At 36.7% G+C, this 20,296-nt stretch overlaps 2 protein-coding genes across 3 annotated transcripts in view; both read left to right on the forward strand.

Moving 5' to 3' along the window:
• LOC110041811 (2',3'-cyclic-nucleotide 3'-phosphodiesterase-like) overlaps positions 1-4,871 on the forward strand; it is a 7,836-nt gene extending 2,965 nt beyond the window's left edge. Inside the window, exons 4-5 of the mRNA XM_020747143.2 lie at positions 1,773-2,089; positions 3,367-4,871. Of these exons, the coding sequence (XP_020602802.2) occupies positions 1,773-2,089; positions 3,367-3,681 (632 nt within the window). The 3' untranslated portion in view covers positions 3,682-4,871. The remainder of the gene's footprint in view (positions 1-1,772; positions 2,090-3,366) is intronic.
• A 2,033-nt stretch (positions 4,872-6,904) lies between these two features.
• Positions 6,905-20,296, forward strand: part of LOC110040956 (anoctamin-4-like) — a 37,293-nt gene continuing 23,901 nt past the window's right edge. The window contains exons 1-7 of one of the 2 annotated variants that reach the window (XM_089274378.1): positions 6,905-7,326; positions 10,837-10,888; positions 13,896-14,026; positions 14,950-15,048; positions 17,068-17,210; positions 19,639-19,696; positions 20,224-20,275. In XM_089274378.1, the coding sequence (XP_089130504.1) occupies positions 6,946-7,326; positions 10,837-10,888; positions 13,896-14,026; positions 14,950-15,048; positions 17,068-17,210; positions 19,639-19,696; positions 20,224-20,275 (916 nt within the window). In that variant the 5' untranslated portion in view covers positions 6,905-6,945. Of the gene's footprint in view, positions 7,327-10,265; positions 10,345-10,836; positions 10,889-13,895; positions 14,027-14,949; positions 15,049-17,067; positions 17,211-19,638; positions 19,697-20,223; positions 20,276-20,296 lie in introns of those variants that run through there. The other variant, XM_089274383.1, reaches the window with a different exon arrangement.

Here is a 20,296-nt window from a genome sequence, read left to right on the forward strand (position 1 = left end):
ATTCGGCCTTTGGCCTCTTCAACTATCACCTCGTAGAAATCTCAAGCGAATAATCTAATTGTTTTAGTAGAATTCTAACTGAAAATAATGTAAATAAGGGTTTCCAAGTATTTTTCTCCACATTATTGAACTTCAGGCTTTATGAGGCCTTTGGCCTCATCAACTATTTAAACAATAGAGTATTTCTGTCGAGGAACTATCGGCTGATAGTTGCCCCGCGGAAATTTGATGTTCTTAAAACAAATATTTACCCGAGAAGCAAAGCTTCAAGGGCAAATATGCTAGTTTTAAGAACATCAAATTTCGAAGGGGCAACTATCAGACCGATAGTTCCGAGACATAAACACTCTATAGTCTTTATTGTTCACCACTAAATTTTTTTCCGCGCGCTAGTTCAAAAATTATATTGATTATTTTCAAGTTTTTCAGATGAAAGCCATGAAAGCCAAATGTAAAATTCGAAAAAGAAAACTGACAAAAACCCACTTAATACAATTTAAATTGTTTATTTTCTATAAACCCGCTTCTTTACAGAAAAAGTTTCACAGACGAGTACTATCCATCTGGGTATTTTCCACGGACGGCACTATGAGCTGATAGTGTCTCTCCGCGGACGAACACTATCGCGTCATGTGATCGATTTAAACCAATAGCAATCGGAGAAAATTTAGTGGTGAACTATAACACCTCATAGAAATCTCGAGCTCATAATCTAATTGTTAATAATTTTATATTTAACAATTATCATACTGAGTGGATTACAAATATTCATGATCTAATCTGGTAATATAACTGGCCAATTGAGTAATTCAAGGCTAATTTGAAATAATGACAAGGAACACTTAATTATACTTGTACTGTACTGTCTGAATTGTGTACAATAATCATTATTGTAACACAAGGTCCAGTTACTAACTTGAAGAGTAATTTCAGGACCAACAATTTTGCAGGTGAGGTGGCCTTTACAGAACCTCTTTTAAGTGATAAATTCAGTGGCGCTAAATATCCCACCAACACTACATATTAGGGAAATGAAGGGATGAACCCCTAATTTAGGCCACTTTTGATATATTAAATTTCTTTATACTCTAATCACCCTGAAACAATTACAAAAATATTTTGTAACTAATCTTAATAAACACAAACACAGCATTAGGAGCGGGCATCTCATTTATTGATGCAGGATACAGTGAGGGTTTACATCATCACCATAAAGAAATACAGCAGTGAAAAAACAATAAAGTAGAGTTGAAAGAGATGCCTTCGAGTGGCTCTTGCATAACTTACAAAATCTTAAATAGCTTAGTAGCCCCTTAGGATTCATCATACCTGCAAGCACACCTAAAGTACTTCTACAGTCGACATAAATCATACATAACGAACATACTCCCATGTCATTAGCAAAACGTTACAAAATATATAAGTTGGCTCCAAGGCTTAAAGGAATAAGACATTAATGAATAATCACATCAAGGTCAAGGGATGAATAATCAATTTCTTTTGTTTTATTCCTCAAGCTCCGTAGCCAGGTTAGAATTTTAATATATCAAAAATGGCCTATTGCCACATAAAATTAGCATTTTACTGTGTAATAAGATGAACAATTTAAGCAAATCATAACAGACACTGCATGATTCCAATTCAATTACGTGGCAAATAGATGTGAAGAACTTGCACAATCAGAAATGAGAATTGAGTTATTGCTATGATTCTCTTTCTCACAATCAATTTTTAACTAACAATAAATTTGAATAAGCATCTTCCTTTTTCAGGTTTCCCCAGTACTGTGGCAAATTCTTGTGACATGGGTTTATTACTGTCATGCCTAGAAAATCAGCTGAGCCGTCTCCATGTTACGGCATTCTTTAACAGAAAAGGACATGCTCAGGAAACAAGTGACTATGTCTCATCTTCTGCTGTTCAAGCAGCTTTAGGCTCTGTGACAACCTTGTCGATTATTGCCTGGACAATTACACCTAGAGTGGTAACAGCAAGAGTCAAACTGACTCCACAGCAGTTAGAACTTTGGGCTAATCTTGATTCATCAGATTTCAAAGGGAGGGAGAACTTCAGTGGAACACATCTCAATGTAAGTCATTATGCTTACAGATATATAGTGGTCAGTTTTTTGATGGTCTGTCATGAACTCTCATAAGCCATGGTTCTTGACTGTTGCTAGTATACCAGACTTCTCTGGGGTATTGTAGAAAAAGGCAATTGGAAAGTTGTAAATCACACTTTTCATCTTCCGGAAATTTGTTAGGAATTGCCTAAAATATAATACCATGTATGTCAACTTATTAATAAAAGTCTAGGTACAGTCGAACCTCCTGTAAGCAGACACCCTTGGGACCAGAAAAAAGTAGACTGCAAGCAGTCTCTTTTCCTCAAAAAGGAGGGGAAGAACACAAAACATGTAAGCGTGCATGTGTGACTGTGAGCGTGACATGCGAGCGGCGCCCATGCTACAAGCTGCTTGTGGCATCGCCGCTCACATGTCACGCTCGCACGCTTACTTGTTTTGCGTTCTTCCCCACAAATTTTCAAGGAAAAGAGAGACTGCTTGTAGTCTAGAAAAAAGTGTCTGCTTTGGGGTGTCAACAATGCAGCGCTTGTACATGTAAGTGGTTGGGACCATTACCAAGTGTCCACTTACAGTATGTGTCCAACTACAGAAGGTGTTCGTTAGTGAAGGTTCAACTGTGTTTGCAAAAAATGTTAACTTTGTAACTTTTTTTCTCACCTGAATTTAGTTAAGTATAAAATATGAAACAAACAGGTTAGAGTTTTCTGCAAGTACAAAGAACACATATAGCTGAATCGTTGTTAACTTATATGTTTTAATCATAGTTTTCTCATTAACATTTTATCGAGTGCTTCAGTCTCTGATTGAGCTAAAGCAAAAATATCAAAACTGAAGAATTTTGAGCAGAAATTTATTTTACTGTCAAAGCGAGTGAAGCGTATCCGAAGATTATATTAATGAATTGATTATTCAAATATTTAACCCACTAGTTGTTTCAAGAATGCAGTGATGAATTAAATTGATTATTCCAATATTGAACCCGCTAGTTGTTTAAAGAATAATCTTGAGAGGTAAGCTTCACGTGGTTTGACTGTAAAAACTCAATATGTTGCAAAGAATGTTTTATTTGGTTTGTGCCATCCTGGGCAGCAGTTTTTCAGTTTTTGATAGCACTTGAATCTCTTTCAATTTTTTATTTATATATAGCGGGAAACCTTCAATGACCATGCAGTCTTTTGCTTTTATGAGGCAAAATGTACACTGATGTCTGCAAACTGAGATAATTGACTAAATTAAGCTTATTTCCACCTCTAATCTTGAGATATCTTACCGTTTTCCAGGAATCTGCCACATGTTCATCTCAAGGTTCAGATTCTGTCCACGTTCCCTTTTCATATACAGATTTACCAATCCAACCAACAATCGGTAAAGGAGATACTGCTCATATCACACTCTCCACACGAAGTGACATGACACCAGTTCAAGGACGCTATGACATGTGCGAGCTCGTCAGACTTGAATTAACCAATCACAGTCACACAGAGTACATAGTAACGGAGGGTGTGGCACGTGACTATGGCAATGGCCAATGGGCTGTCTATTTAAATGAGCCCATTTTTATTGATTCACTTTTCACAGGGTTTTATTGGTCTTGACCAAATTTAATCTGGAAACTTACTTCTTATTTAGAATAGTTAAACAAGTTTAAATATAAATTATACATACGTGCCTACTTTATTGGCTCATCCCCACAGGGCTTTTCAGAGTCCATGTTACATTACAAAATTTAAAAAACGCAGAGAGCTAAACACATAACAATGATAACGTAAAAAAAGGCAATTAAAAGGCTAGTTACAATGGAGTAAAAAAACAAACATACAAAAAATAATATATTTAATAAAGAGCCATATGGATAATCCGTAAGAGAGTTCTTGACCCCATATAAAACCAGATCACCGTGCTAAATACTGACACAATATGAAAATGAGTGCGGTTGCATTGAGATCGAGATTAGAATTTGGAGCGTTGGTTTTTGTGGAGGGAGGAAAACCAGAGACCCCGCAGAAAAACTCTTGGAGAATGGACAAGAACCAACAACAAACTCAACCCACTTTATAATGCCGGGGCCAGGATTTGATCCCGGGCCTCAATGGTAGAAAGCAAGTACACTCACCAGTCTCACCACTGTGCTATCCCTGCTTTGCATTGCAAGTTTAAAAACATTTTTATGCCTGTTACCACCTATATAAATTGTAATTTGCGGCAACATGTTGCCGGAACTTGCAAAAACACTTTCCAGAGTAACTCCATTAAAATTTTAATAAGCACGATAAGAAGCAACTTTGGGCAAAGTTTAACAAATTCTGTACATAGTGTCCAGAGCTACCTTAAATTTTCAAAACTTTAAGGTGGCTCTGAACGCTATGTACGGATATTTTTTAAACTTTGCCCAAAGTTGCGTCTTATCATGCTTATTAAAATTTAGTAAATAAATACAAAAAAAAGTTTCACCGTGCCGTTTTTGAATTATAACCCGCTAAAGCTGTATTTAAGGATGCATTTAGCAGGTCATACTGTTGCTATGGTAACCTATTGTGTCACGAAAATAATAACAACGTGTTAACCAATGATTGGGCAGTTTTTTTTAAAGACCATGATTGTAACAAGTGATAAAGGGTGGTTATAATGACCCATCAAAATCTAACAGCTGGAAACTGTTTTGAGCCACCTTAACTACAAGCCCATCCAAAAAAGACTAGAATTGTTAAGGTATCAGTAAGGAGAAAATTTGCCATTTTGCATAACTTTACTTTTTTAAGCGGTTGGATAAATCTTAAGGTAATCTTTGAGATAAAAAAAAAAATTCAAGAAAAAATATTATATCTGCCTCTAGTTATTGCGCGAGGAAGATTTTTTGCATATTAATTACTTAATTGAGAGTTGATAAGTTCTGTCAAATGAATTAATTATAGAGGCAAGAAGTCACACGACATCAAGACACGCGATTCGCGCGCCATAAGTAGTGCCGGATGTCTTGGAAGAAGAAAAAGCGATCTTGCCCGTTTTCATCGGCTAAAGGAAGGCCAAAGAAGGCGAAAAACACTTTCGACAAAGTGTGGGCCGCTAAATTAGTGGAAAACGACAAAGGATCGTTTTACAATCAAGAAAAATTGCTGGATGAACTCGGCAATGATCGCGATCACGAAGCCAGCAAGCAAGCCGAAATGAGCGCAAGCCGCGCTAAAATACTGTTTCAAGAAACTGTCGAAGCAGAGGAGATTGACGAAGAGAAGTGAACGAAGATGAAAGACAGATCGATTGTACAAAATTAGAATGAGCAGTGCAACATTTTTTTTTTCTTACCCAGCCATTGTCATTTCTTCCAGCATCTTTGCCTTTGCATCAACATCAGTCGATGAAGTCCCGTTTACGACGTCCGCTCCAGCGTTTCCCTTTGCGCGCTTGCATTTTCTCGGGGGCCTTCTACGGGCCTTCCGCATGTTAACTGACATGGTCATGACTTTGAAGATTAGCCGAACCGATACATAAAATTTCGAACGCTAATATAGTAAATCAAAAGATAATTTCACGTTTACTAACTTTGGAATTCTTACTTCACACATGAAAAAGCGGTTTATTCACTGGTGAATAATTTACAGCGCTCCGTCGCGGAAATTTGCACCTGTTCCATGTTAACTATCACAGTCCTGTTGTTATACAGAAAGTTGATTCCTCTGCGGTGTCTCCCTTGCTGTAATAATCTCATAACACTTGAATGCCGCCGAATTTTATTTTTTCTCTGTTTCTCGAAAGTAAAAAAATAGGCGAGTTGTACGTGCATTTCGAGTTCCAGGTCTGCAGCCCCTGGACCAAATTGGCTGAAATTCGGAGAGAATGTTGTCAGAACGATCGCCGACAAAACCGTGTCTGCGAATTCTGATTGTTCTTTTCATTAAAAAGTTATGCCTTCTTTTCGCGGGCAGTCCTATTTTTTCCCCCTTTTTTAACTTTATCTTCTTGTAAAATAATAACAAACGCATGTGCCAAAAATCTGAGACACGGTTTTGAGGTCAATGTGTGAAGAGACAGACGCCATGTTAATCGTTCTCTCCGACGTAAATTTAGCGGGCGTATACCTTGATTTATGGGTTCGTGAAGCTTTGTAAACATATTCACGTTTTCGAAACACGTTAAATTTTTACCGTTTGAAACAGGTCGGGTCATAATCTGTAGTTATCAAGCTTCCAATAAATATACGGTTTATATGGGTTTTTGTTAAAACCACGAACGCTAGAGCGGACCGCGCGCGGATGGTCAAATGGGTTATACTGATACCTTAAGGTCATCCCACTGAAATAGAACCTGCACTGAGATTTTTGTCAAACTTTGCCTATTGATTGTTTATATTATAGGAACTTAAATTTTGAAATAAAACAGGAGGTGTCCCCGTGTTTGTTAAGGAGCAACAGCACCTTGTTTATACCCAATAAATCCTTCCAATAGCCCCATGATTATCGTCACGATTGCTTGCTAAATTCACGTTTCCGACGATTGTTTCTTGTTCTACACTGAGAATTGGTCCACATTTATTTTACATTGTGAAATTTATTACTCAAGTCAAAACAACAGAAAAAAATGATAGGTCATCGTACTCGTATTCGAGAAATTGACGATTTACCTCTATGGCGAGGTCCAGCCGTAAAGAAAAAGCCGCCAAATAAATTAACCGGTAGCCATAAAAAAGCCAAAATATTTAACAATAATTCCACGAGTGCGCGTTGGATAACCTTTATAGGCGGGACTTTAAATGTTACCACGAGCGTTGCGCGGATGTTTTCCGGACATTTCCGAAAATTTCCGATTGGACACGAACAGTTCCGAATACTTCCAGTGAGGAAAGTAAACAGACAGCAAACAAGATGGCGGGTTATGCGCCGCCGCCTGGTCCCTATATGGGTTTTCAGCCTAATGCTCAACCCATAGGGTTTGAAATGCACCAGCCAGGTTATCCACCACCAAATAACGGACCTGGTTACCCTGAGCCTCCTGCACATGATATTTATCGCCCGACCACGAACGATTACCCAAGCTACGCCAAACCCGCTACTCCATCGTACCATCACCACGGGGATGAAAACGCAGACAATCTTCCTCCTGTAGGCTTTGAAGGCATCTCCAACCATCAGGATCCAGAAACAGCTACGGCTTCGGGTGTCAGACTTCTTGAAAGTTCAAGGGAAGGCCCTGTTCCGCCAGTTTATACACAATCATTTGACAAAGATTCGCCCCGCGACGTAGAGGTTTGTTGCATTAATTGACAATTCTTGACATGTCTACTAGGTCACATTCTCTTTGGAGAACATTGTCTGCTAACAAGTGGTTCTCCAAGTAGGTGCATGTCTTTTTTACGCAAAACAGTTATGCTTAAATATAATCAACTCTTTGATTTTCTACAGTAGAGAATCAAATTGTTTGAATGATTAATCTTTTAAATTTACATGCAAGTTAAGCATAATTGATCGTCAGTCGAATGGAACTTTCCTTGCTGAGATTTAGTTGAGATAGCTCTACTTCATAATGTGAAACGAAAGAAAAAAACACTCGTGCTGAAAAAATTTTAGTCTTTATCTTGTTGCTTTGATAACTAGGGACGACGTTGACAGTTGAGTTTACTATTTTCGTGAAAAACGCAATTGGCAGTCAGCACTGCACCGATAGATCGCACCGATATCGCGGGGGTCCGTTCAAGACAGGAATTTTTTGTCACGCTTTATTTTCACAGCTCCCTAAAATATATAACTTCGATGATCTTTTGTGTCGGCAAAATGCTATCAAACAAAAGAAAAGGACAAACCAGATAAAGATAAACCGAAAAAGAAAGAAAGAAAACAAAGAAAACAAAGATGTGAAGTTGTGAGAGGAAGAGAAGAGCCTGACCTTGACCTGATAATTTCTATATTTACTTGAAAATATAAATTTGTGTAATTCCAGAAAATATCCTGGCTATCTCTCCAGTGAAGGGGTAGTTTTCATTTTACCTAATGTTCCAGTGGAGAAGGAATTCAAATGTGCAACGGTTTATGGTGTATGTGGTCACACATGTATTTTCAAGATACAATGTTTATTGCATGCATTTGGACATTATTAAATAAAAGTGCTTGGAACTAGTCATTTCTAAATGCATTTTACAGCTTAGTATATGGTAGATTGATCTAGTGGAAAATTTTCTTCTGTAGACTCCATATTACAAAGATCTCTGACTGCGCAATGATGTCACAAACTACTGTAGAGTAAACAATGTAGTGACCGTGCAATTTAAACTGAAAACTAGACATGTTGCATTTCAATCACTTACAAGTAGACTTATACAAGTATCAGCCAAAAACCCAAGGACTAGTTGAATAGTTAAATTTGAACCCATTCAAGTTGTTTTTGAGCCAAGATTTTGGGGCAGTAGGGATGGCACGGTGGTTTGATTCCAGCCCGGTGCCGTGTGCAGGTTGAGTGTTTGTTGCTGGTTCTCGCCTTGCTCCAACCCGAGGTGGGGGGATGACCCACATGAAGAGGATAGGATGCTTGATGTACCTTTTAGGGGTTAAAAAAGTAGTCTTGATGCCTCTGAGGGTGTTCAGCCTCAAAAGGTTCACAGCCAGAGCTTTTATGGTACCTTTTAGGGTACTGAACCGAAAAAATGTGACAGGAGATAATGTTTTGTTTTGGAATTGGTACCTTTTAGGGGTGAGAAAAATTTCAAGCCACACACACAAAACAGAATCTTGGTCCTCTTACGGGTTTTTGTCAAAATTTCTGATGAGCATCCCTGTCCTTTTTATATGGGTGTACCCCCTTTCTGGGCTCCAAGAGTTTTTCTCCAGGTGTTCTCCAGGAAGATTTCACCAAAGGAAATTCAAGAAAATTACAAACAAAGCCATAAAAACAGTAAAAATTACATTTGTTTGGGCATTTATAATTCAAGACTAAAGCCCAAAATTTTAACAGAGATGATAGCAAAACACTGTTTAATCATTGGTTATTACATGTAGTAAGTTCGAGAGGATTGGGTTTGGAAGCGAATGCAAAAACAGCATTCAAAAGATAACACTTGTGCGTGCAAAGATTAACCCTATGGAGCCACCTTAATTGGAGAAAGTTCATCATAAGGAATACATGTACATGTACATGACTTTCAGATTGTTGCTCTGTCTTAAATATACAAGTACATGGTACAAGACTGTTAGCTCTGTCCCACTAAATGTTTTTAATATGGACACCAAAGGGGCACAGCTGAGTTTTGCAGATGTTCCTGAAAGGATTTTCTGACATATGAGATATCTTCAGAAAACAACATTTCGTAATTTTACATGAAATTTGATATTGACTTTTTTCATTGCAAAATGATAAATGTTTACTGGTTTCCATGCTAAATTAAATGGATAGTAGTCAAGACTGCGGTAGTTCAGTAGTACATGTACAATTCTTTTTTTACTAACAACTTTTAGCCCTGTCTCAAAACCCATATGGCAGATGGCTTGGTGATGCTCACACCAGGCTACAACAAATTTAAAAAAAGATTCCCTTCAACAACTGAAACAGGTTTTGCTTTCAGTTCCTGCAACCAGAAGTTTAAGCAAAAATGTTGGGTTGCTTCATTTGATTTGTTTCTTTGTCAACAGAGATAGCACTTTCTACATTTTCTTTCTGCAATCAGTCTGTTCCATTTTGTTTTGCACTCTGGACATACTTAGGAGATATCGGCTGATGTTATTTATCAGATATCATCTTAATTAAATGTATGTCTATTCATGATTTCATGGATAGTTATTTATCAGTTGGTCAATTTATTTATCTAGAACAGAATGTTACCAAACTGTAAATTTATGAAGTTTGATCTGAAAACTGACTTAATATGCTTTTTTAAAACTATTTATAGATCACTTGATTAACATTTCTAAGCATCATCAATGTGTTGTTTATGCATTTATACGAGTTCCTATTGGTTGCTTTAATTATCTTTAAGTTAGAATTTGCATCTGTAAGGTGTTCTACAATAGTTATAAGCTGAACTTTTGTGTGTGCATTGTAGGAGCTGATGAAACTTGTTTTTTGAACAGGAAACCTTTTTCTTGTTAATTCAAATTGCTATAAACATAGTCACCTCTTTCAGTAACATACCAAGTGCATTGTAAAGTGCAGACTATTTATTGAGGTTTTACTTGAAACGCAAAAAAAATATATACATATATCAAATGTATTGCTAAGCGGAAATGCATTATGAGAACCAGATGGGGAAAAGCAAGAAATTTACCTTGCCAAGAGCTGTAAGAGCAAAAGGAAGAAATACATACTACAGTGTAGTGTTTCTTTAATTAAATGTTCTTTTTGTTGTGATTCAATGTCAATGTTTTTGTGTAGAATGTGCTTCTATTGTTAGGAAGGTTTGAGACCTTTCTGTAGGCCAGCTTCTCTGTTTACATGTAAGTTTTGCTTGGTTTAGAACACCTTTGGTAAACCAGCATGTACTTTGCATGTACATGTGAACTGTAGTTGTAGCGTTGTAGTTTTTCTTTCAAATTGTCTTTTCATCGTACATGTAGTTTGTTTGAAACAAAAAGGAAGCGGTCTTAAGTTTTCTATTTGTTTGATTCGGTAGACATTGTTTACAAAATATAGATCTACGCAGATGTAAGTGAACACTTGCAGCTACATTTATTAAGTCAGTCTGTCTAGCTATACCGAGAAAAGCAGCATTAACAGTTAATCAGAGTCAGTTAAGATATGTGTATTTCACGCTTGTTTCTTCCTTTTTTCAGAAAGGAAAATGTTGTGATACACTTTTCTTCAAAGATGGGAAGAGACGAATTGGTAAGTGGTCTACGTGCACACATGTACAGCTGTACATTGCATGTGTCCTTCTTAAGAATGACACTTATTGTGTATAAAATTTTCAAATTTTGGAAGTGTTCGGTATGTTTTTGTTTCTTTTTCTATGCACTGTTATGAACATTTTTGCTACTCCTAATTAATATGTAATTTCAATTGATGATTTTAGCATTTGAACTGTTAGTAAGTAGTTTTGCAGGTAAACTGCAAATTCACACAAAATACTGTGCTAGTAACAAATTAGTTAATACATTATATAATATTTAACGCCCAAGTCGCTAGTGGAGGGAAGGTGCCTACGAAGCCCGGGGGCTGCAACCGCAGTCACATCCCCAAGGCGCTAGAACACCCCACTGGCCTGCCCAACCTGCAACCAAGCCACGAGCCCCCTGCGCCAAGCCCCCTACAGGCACCTGTCACACTCAAGCCAGACGGCATTGGTGGAAAATAAATGAATAAATAAATAAATAAGTAAATAAATAAATAAATAAATAAATAAATAAAATAAAATGCTGAAAAGAAAGGGGGGGGATAGGGAGGGAACGCCGAGAACCGCTAAACTATAATTCAATCCACAACGCCACACTAACAGAGCGATGAACACACTGCGAGCACATGGGATGACAACACATGTACTAACCAAATATACCGCTGGACAATGTCAGCCCCAGGGCTCTCACGACCATATGACTGTTGCAAACGCTACAGAAATGCACCAAACGCTAAACAAACGCTAACAGATGGCCAAGGCACTAACAAATGCCTACAAAAATGCTACTGACCAGACTGGCTCCTGGTCATAAACTATATAAAATTTCATTGAACTATATCAAACGCTACAAAACGTACCAAACACTAACCAAACGCTCACAGACGGCCAAGACACTGACAACCGCCTATAAAAACGCTACTGACCAGACTAGCCCCTAGTCGTTAACTATGTTAAATTCCATTTAACTATATTTAATTATATTTAATGGACCAAACAGAGAGGCCATGGTCTCCAGTTAAATCCCATAGGAAAATTACTTTCAATTGTCTTTTCATAATATTGCAATGCAGTGTTTCAGCCAGAAAATTTTACTTGAGGGCCAAAGTGGCTCCTGTAGCTCTTTTTTAGGGGCCTGTTTTTTAGGAAAGGGGCCAATAAATTGAAAGCTACAGAAGGAAAAAATGCATCAGGGTACTGTACTAAGGAAAATAAAGCACTTCATTAGGATCTATGATAAAATTTAATAGTAAGTGATTTTTGATTGTTTCTACTCAATAAAGTTTCTTTTGAATCAGATACTACTAGTATAAAGGATCCGTGCATGATAAGAGAACAATCCTTAGGCATACATGATGTAGTCAATGATCAAGGGTTTGCAATGCATTATAGGGCGATTTCAAACACGGTCAGCCATTTGGAAATTTTTAGTCGCCAAGGACGAAATGTTAGTTGCATTGGTGACCGTATTGATCACAATTTCGAGCCCTGGTATGGCTTTTAAAATATTATGCCTGTGTTAAGCCTGCAGTCCTGTAAAAGGAGAGGGCCAAATTGGCCCTTTTTTCGTTTTTCTGGTGGCCGTCTCTGATTGTAATGCAGGATTCCTGCAATGGCACGCTCTGGCAGAAACATTGCAATGTATGGGTTTTACCAGTTTGTTGCAGTGGGACTTCTCCAATCAACGTCGCCCAACAAAATTTTCTACAAATTTTAATGTCTGAATAAAAATCGTGAAAGTTAACAATAGTTTTCCAACACATTATCCTCATACATGTTTTCAAACTATCATCACAAAGGCAACAGATTGTGGTCATTTTGATTATTTTATAATGCTTATTAAATGCCAGTGGTCAATTTGCAAAGAATTTGTAGTAGTCACACTGTACATGTAAGTCCTTTGCGTGTATCTGTAATCCATTTACATACATGTGTATGAATTAATGTGTATTCGTGGAAATTATATGTTGTCACATGTATGTGTGACAGTATAAAATTAATGTTGTTGTTCCTAGCGAAAGTAAGTTAACTGTGGCGACTTGCAATTGAATCAGAGCTATTAATCAAATAAAAACAACTCGTGATGGTGTTACTTGGAGAACACTGCCTTGCGTTTGGTTAGCCCATGCGACTTCCGGTGATAGCGTGACAAAACAACCTCACTTATCTCCCCAGCACTACGAGCTGAATGACAGACAGCACATGCTGGATCTGACAAGAGTTTCGGTTAGCAAGTGATTTTCAAAGGCGATGAAAAAACAACAAGCTTGGGGGGAAGTCACTGCGCAGACTTAACCGCACCACACAGGAGTGACCCTTTGTTTATTATGCAGGAATACATGACCAACCTCGTCTACAAAGGGAGAGAGGGAGAGAAAATTAAAAGATAGATTAACAATAAGTAATAGCTATGTTGCTTAGATGAACTCAAAATGGACTCTGAACAGTTGTCTAAGTTTTTATATGGAGACGTTTGTCTGCTGGTAAGCCAGTAGAAAAGGTTTTACTACCGAGCAGCTTACCCTAGCATGTGTAACATCTTAAACATGAATAGTGCTTTAATGCTTTGTACCAGTGCTATTGTTCATTATAACGTTCTGAAGGTAACAAAGCTACAATGTTTTAGGTTTAGCTACAATAAAGCTTACAGTTTTGCTGACCTTTGGAATACAACTGCTCAGTAGCTCTATAGAAAGTGATGCTGCCATGAACGGCTCATTGAGAATGTATGTCATGCTCCATTAACTATATTTTACTGGTGTGACAGTAAAATCTCATTTTATGGTTTTAAATCAATCGCGTTACACTAAAATGTAGGTGCTTGTATAGCAGTGCCCTTTTAGCAGCATAGATCTAATTTTGATACAGAATTTGTCTTTAATTAAAAATAATTATTCATTGTGATATTAGATCACATGACCGAAAGCAGTCTCTGAATGCTATTTTAAAATGTGCTTTATCAATTTATCATTGATTATTTTGAATTCCTTTAATTTCTAGATTACATTCTGGCATATGAAATTGACACTACTAAAGACAGAGAGTGGCAGCAGAAGCGGGAAGAAAAACGAATAGCATTTGAGGCAAATTTGGAAAGAGAAAATTTAGAATTGGAAGCTGAAGGCATTGAGGTATGTAATTATCAGATTAAAGCTGCATGTACATGTACAGTATTATCTCAAGCATCTTCATCTAGACGCAGCTATACATAAATATTAAGCATTAAATTAAATATTAATTATATTGAACTATATGCAGTGGTAAAAAACCGCTTGCAAGCTTTTAGTGATACCTGTAGCATACATGATAATTTTTTTTTTCTTTTAATTTGTATCTTTAGAGATTTCTATTCTTGCATTATTGTTTCTGATTTTTTTAATGCAACCAAGCTATTGAGTCATGGAAATTGCTACAATGTGTACAATGGCTTCTGATAGGTGGGATTTTCAAAGAGAAATTTGTGGAAGAAACAGTGATTTTTTGGGAAATTTGTTGACATTTTGGGGCAAATTTCACTGAAAAACAATCGGCCAAATTTTGCTGGAAAGCGATAGGTTTTGCAACAGAAGTTGATTTGACGAACTTTGACGAATTTGGTGTACATGATTTCTAGTGAATTTCTTGGTATTTTGCATGTTTTTGTGAATTTCGCAGATTTTGCAGATTTGCCTGAAATTTGCGGCTTTGCAACCGTGCGAAATATCAGAAGCCCTATTGTTGCAAATTTTGTGTCATGATAAATTTACTTTGAAGCAGGGCTTGAGACTAACAGCAGGATTTATTCTCCATAAGCACCTGTGGATGATCACCATCCAGACAGTTCACTGTAGTTCTGATAGCTTTTATACATGTACGTAGATTCTGAAGTATTGGTGTTACAATGGTTTGAGAGTTTGGTGACTTCCTTTTGTACATTCTCCCATTGATTGTTTGTTGGCAATCCTATGGTTCTAAAGAACAGTATTGTATTCAAGAATATATTCATGAATCTAGATACATGTATATTATACATGTACATATGTTGATTTAAAAAATGTGGTTTTTTGAATGACAGACTTCCAGTAATGGAAAGACAGCTTTTATCAAGATCCATGCACCTTGGAGAGTTCTCACCCGCGGTGCAGAGGAGATGCTCATGAAGATGCCAATCAAGGTATGTGTTATTGTATAGTTAACAGTACGTTTTCCTTTGCATTTCCAATATATTATATATGATTGTAAATCTAAACTGAATTAATTGTCACAAAGTACTTCTTTTAAATTTTGTTCTGTAATGCAACCCAAGTTATGGATCTAGACAGGTGACTGTACGTGCAAAGTTCTGCATTGAACATTTTGTAGTCCCACGATTTGTAACGCTATGATGTACTTATTAACAAGCTACTGTTCATGTATACATGTACGGGTGTATGTACACGTTTACCAGTACATGTAGGTGATGTACATAATTTTAATAGAAGTCAGGAAAACTCTCTCAAAAGAACAATTTGCTTATCTGAAACTTACCAAGACAACAAGGTGCTGAAGATTTTAATTTTAAAACAGTAATGAGAAATAGATTCCATGTTGCCATGCATTTGTTTTTAACAGTATTAGACTAGTTATGTAATAGATCTCAGATTGTATCAAAATATGGTAAGAACATCAGTGATGCACGCACTTGCCTGAGAGCTCAAGCGCCACTTTTTTGTTCTTACCACATTTTGATGTTATCTGTGATCTATATTACTGAACATACACACCTGTAGAAACGTGGAATCTACCTGGTGTCTGGTGTACAATCGTGTAATAAAGAAACAAAAAATAGCTAATGATGTCAGCTGTGCATCTGTCCTTCACTTGGTCATGAGTACAAGTAAGAACCAAGTACGTATTGGTGTCTCTTAGGAATTCTTATTTCAACTGATATTTTTTTCCCACCATTATTATTCCTTTTGACATTATAATATTATGACTTTTAAGTGAACATCAAAGTACAGAGTCATTTGATACATTTTTTAAACAAAATGATTTAATTCTGTTCATTACATTTTACTGCTGGCAGTGTTTTATAATGAAGTCATTAATTCAAACAAATCCTTCCTTATACATGAGTTACAGCTATCCAATTAAAGGTCAAATGACCAAAATTTACAAATTTTTTCATTTGACTTCAATGTGTTCATTAAGTATAAAATAAACATATTCTGAAGTTTCAAATGAATTGGATGAGGCATTGTGGAGATATTGGAATGTTAAAATCACTGTTTTTTTATCCTTCATAATCGTAGAGCGGTCAAGAAAATTGTCAGATACATGTAATTGTTGGAAATAAAACTTGTGACCTCACTGTTGGTGAGCTCAAGAAATGCGGGAAATTTGAAACTGTTTTGGTTTTGAGTTCACAATGAACTTCAGAAGAGAACCACTCAAAATCAAAAGTTAGCACTTTCAAGTTCCCCCTGGACCCAAAACTTAAAAGAGAATGGCTTATAAAAATGAAAAGAGCATGCTTCATGCCCTCGAAGCATTCGCACATTTGTGTGAAGCACTTCACCAAAGACAGCTTCAAACAAAATCTTGTAGTAAGGAGTTTGTTGGGACCCTCTTTCAAGCTTCATCAACTTGTAGTCAAGAAAGACGTGGTACCAACGATTTTTAACTTCACTATGGAACGTTACAAGCTGGCAATTGGACAAAAAACAACGAAAAAGAAGCAAATAAATGTTTATGTCCACTGAACAGCGGGCGAACTGCTTGGCCTTTTCCCAAGTAAAATAAGGTTTGTATTTAGATCCAAAAGCTTCCCCATGAAAGACTCACTGACGCAGAAACGCAGCTATGTTCAAGACAACAATGACGTCACAAAGCAGAGTCTCACTTCCATTCCTTCCAAAAGTGCGCGGTCATTTTGGAAACATTTTTGTGAAGCCATCGGCTGTCTTTGTACTTTTAACCTTTTTACTCCTTTTCACAGCTCAGGAAGAAAGATTTCCACATAAGTTTCCTTTTACATGTCTTTTTTTAACATTTCGTCACTATGAAATGGCTGAAGAAAAGAGGTCTAAATTTTGGTTCATTTGACCTTTAAGAGACTGAGATAATTACCTAGATGGACTGTTAGGCTATAGGCTGTTGGCTGATGTCTGCTTAGAAAAGATCTTGTATACTTAAAAGAATTGTGTTTTTGTAGGAAAATGACTTGGACACTAGGGATTGGACAGAAAGATGTTTTGACACCATTGGAATTCGCAATCCATTTGAACTCCGAGTTGAGGATCTTCCAGAACAGCCAAACTACTTTACCTGTGCCTTTAGAAGAGATAAACTGGACAAGTAAGTTTTTGTAGACATGTCTTCATGAAATGTGTACGACTTTTCAAGGCAGCTTATTGAAGACTAGCAGATAAGTTGTTTATTTAAAGTTCAAAGTCGGTGTTAATGGCATTTAAAAACCTTGCAGACATGTCTTCATGAAATGTGTATGACTTTTCGTACAAAAAGAAAGTTGTAAATTGGCTGGGTGTTGCATACCCTCTTCTTTTCAACCGAAACCAATGCTGCTTTCTGCTGAATAAATCAAAGGAGAAATGAGTTTAACTTCTCTGGCCTAGATTTCTGTGCACAAACTATGTAATATAAACCCAACGAAAGTGTTTACATAGGAAAAGAGTTCAACTCCCACAGGGTTGCTTTGGTACACCAACATGTCCTCCGTTTCATTGTTTCGGAAGTGAGAATGCCCTGTAGCCGTTACCCCAAAGCCAAGGTGATTCAAAGTCATGTTTGTAAACAAAACAATTGTCCTAGTTTTGGTACTAAAAGCATGTTGTCCCACATACCAAGGAAACAAACATGGTTGATGTTGATTTACACGGTCAGAATAAAACATGGACTGGGGACTGCGGATTGCGGACTGCAGACCACAGATTATGAACTGGGTATAAAATACAGACTTTCTAGTAACACTACTACTTACTAGTACTAATCATAGCTCAGGTATAAAATGGGGATTGGGGACTAAATGTGGCCTCCCAACTGCAGTCCGTGTTTTTTACTGACCGGTCATAACTGGTATTACACAATACATGTGTAAACGAGAACAAACCCTCTCGTATGGATGTGCTTTGTGATCAATTCATTTGTTTTTGCCTGTGCTGAAGGGAGACCAATTTCATGTCGACCTAACAGCTCAGGCATAAAATGCTGTCCCTAGAATTTTTGTTTCTTTTTTTTTTTAACATACCAAGCTTGCTTTGCGATCAATTTATTTGTTGTCGCCCCTGCTGAAGGGAAACCAATTTCACGCCTACCTAACAGCGCAGGCACAAAATGCTGTCCCTAGAATTTTTGTTTTTTCAACATACCAGGCCTACCAAAACTCGAACGCACTCTTAATCTACAATTACTACTATATGTAGTTTGTTTATTATAATTATGAAAAGTTTTGCCAATATTCCGTCATTCTGTTGAGTCACAAGAAGAGTAGAATTTTGGGGGAATAAGCAATGCTGTGGGAACATGAGCTACAAGCAGTTGTTTTCACAACTTTGAGATCTTTCAAGCATTTAACGGTTGTCTAATGGTTTATATCTAACGACTTTTAACGAACGAATAGTGTAGCTTTCAGTCTGATGTTACAGTAAAACACATAATCGTGGAAAGTCCGTGAGATATTGTGTACGTAATTGCTGCAATCTTGGTTACGCTTATTGGGTATAGTTTGTTAACATTTAACGGGAAAAAAACTAGAGATCAAGGACGAAGCAAGACTTTTCTGGGAAGCTTTATCAAAACAAAGCATCAAAGCCTGACTAGCCTTGCTTGCATGTGACTCGATCGTCCTGGGCGCCAGCCGAGTGGTCCGCCATATTTGGATTCGGTGTATGCTCGATCACAATTGATCATTTTTTGGTTATTGCAATCAGGAGCTCTGCTTTTAGGCTTGGCTAAATCTATATATTAATGATATACAGTAGTTACTGTACCGTATTACATGAAATTTTCGCAACACGTTCATTTTCGTGACACTCAAAGTCCGCGATTTTGCAAAAAAAATTATTTTGAATCACTTTAAATTTGCGTTTTTGAGTAACACACAGTATATTTCCTTGCCAATGTTACTTCAGCATGTCCTTGAATTTAGTAAACTGACTTTATCAAAGGTACAATAATGTCAAAATTAACAAAAACACAACGGCAGAGCTATATGTCAACAGTAACATAATGTAAGTCATAATTTAATTTTTGCGTCATGTTCTGTCTGTGACACTTATTGTTTGCGTCACTTTAATTTCGCAATTTTTTTAAAATCGAGAATGTAGCGAAATTAATGTGTCACGAAAATTTCATGTAATGAAGTACATGTATTATGTGTTTCAACAGTGATCGTTTGAACATTGTTTTCTTGAAAGGAATATGAATTCCATCCTCTGCAAGAAAAACACACGATGACTTGTACATTTACCCATAATTCTTAGAGCACAAAAACTTTACCATAGCTCATAATAATGTACAGAAAAGTTCTAATGTCTTCAAACCTAGATTACACAATGTTGTTGGTGCAGGGACAAAGGTTACACTGTAATTATGGCTTTCCTTGTACTTTATGGGCTGTGTAAGGTTCAGACATGGTATTGTCAGTGCTAGAATGTACAGCTCTTATCATTTTTCCCACAGAGGATTAATATTTGTAAGAAAAGTTCATAATTATTTCTGGCTGATATATATGAGCTTCTTTAGCACTGTCTCTTGTTTTGGAAAGGTTCTTAATTCCGGACAACAGAGATGACTTCTTCACTTGTGCCCAACGGAGTAGAATTGTAAGAATTATTTTTAATTATGTATTATTATACAATGTATTCAGCTTTCATGAAAACTTTATGGCACGACTTTATAGCAAGCAAATTAATATGTCATTCGGAAGTAACTACATTCATTGAGTTTAATAAGGTGCAACATGGTTGGTCCAGGCTTTTTATTACCTGTTGTATGTTTGTCTTGCTGTTTAATTCCAATCTTTTCATTGCTGTGTGACATTTTGCTTCAGTTGGTGTTTTATGACATTGTCAGCTCCTACATTTATAGAATGGTGCTTAGATTTTTAAGGCAATATTTCAAAAAAATTACTGTTTTAACTAGAATTAAATAATGTGTCTGAATTTTGTGTAGAAGATGTGTTGTGTTATTTTGATATTTGCATCATTCTGTTTTTGGAGCTAGTAAATGGCATGCAAGTTACAAATACATGTGTGCTTCATCTGGTTTAATCCTGTACTACAGCCACAACATGTACATGTATACTTTCATCCTACATTTGAGCTTCAATTTATATACAACTCATTTGCAGGTTCATAGAATTTTGATGAGAACTCAGTATGGTGAAAAAAGGAATCAGATTGGTAAGTAAATTTAAAGTTAGC

This window comes from Orbicella faveolata, unplaced genomic scaffold (assembly GCF_042242905.1).
Source record: "Orbicella faveolata isolate gen_17 unplaced genomic scaffold, um_ofav_v1 contig_1, whole genome shotgun sequence".
In the NCBI taxonomy this organism is placed as follows: domain Eukaryota; kingdom Metazoa; phylum Cnidaria; class Anthozoa; order Scleractinia; family Merulinidae; genus Orbicella; species Orbicella faveolata.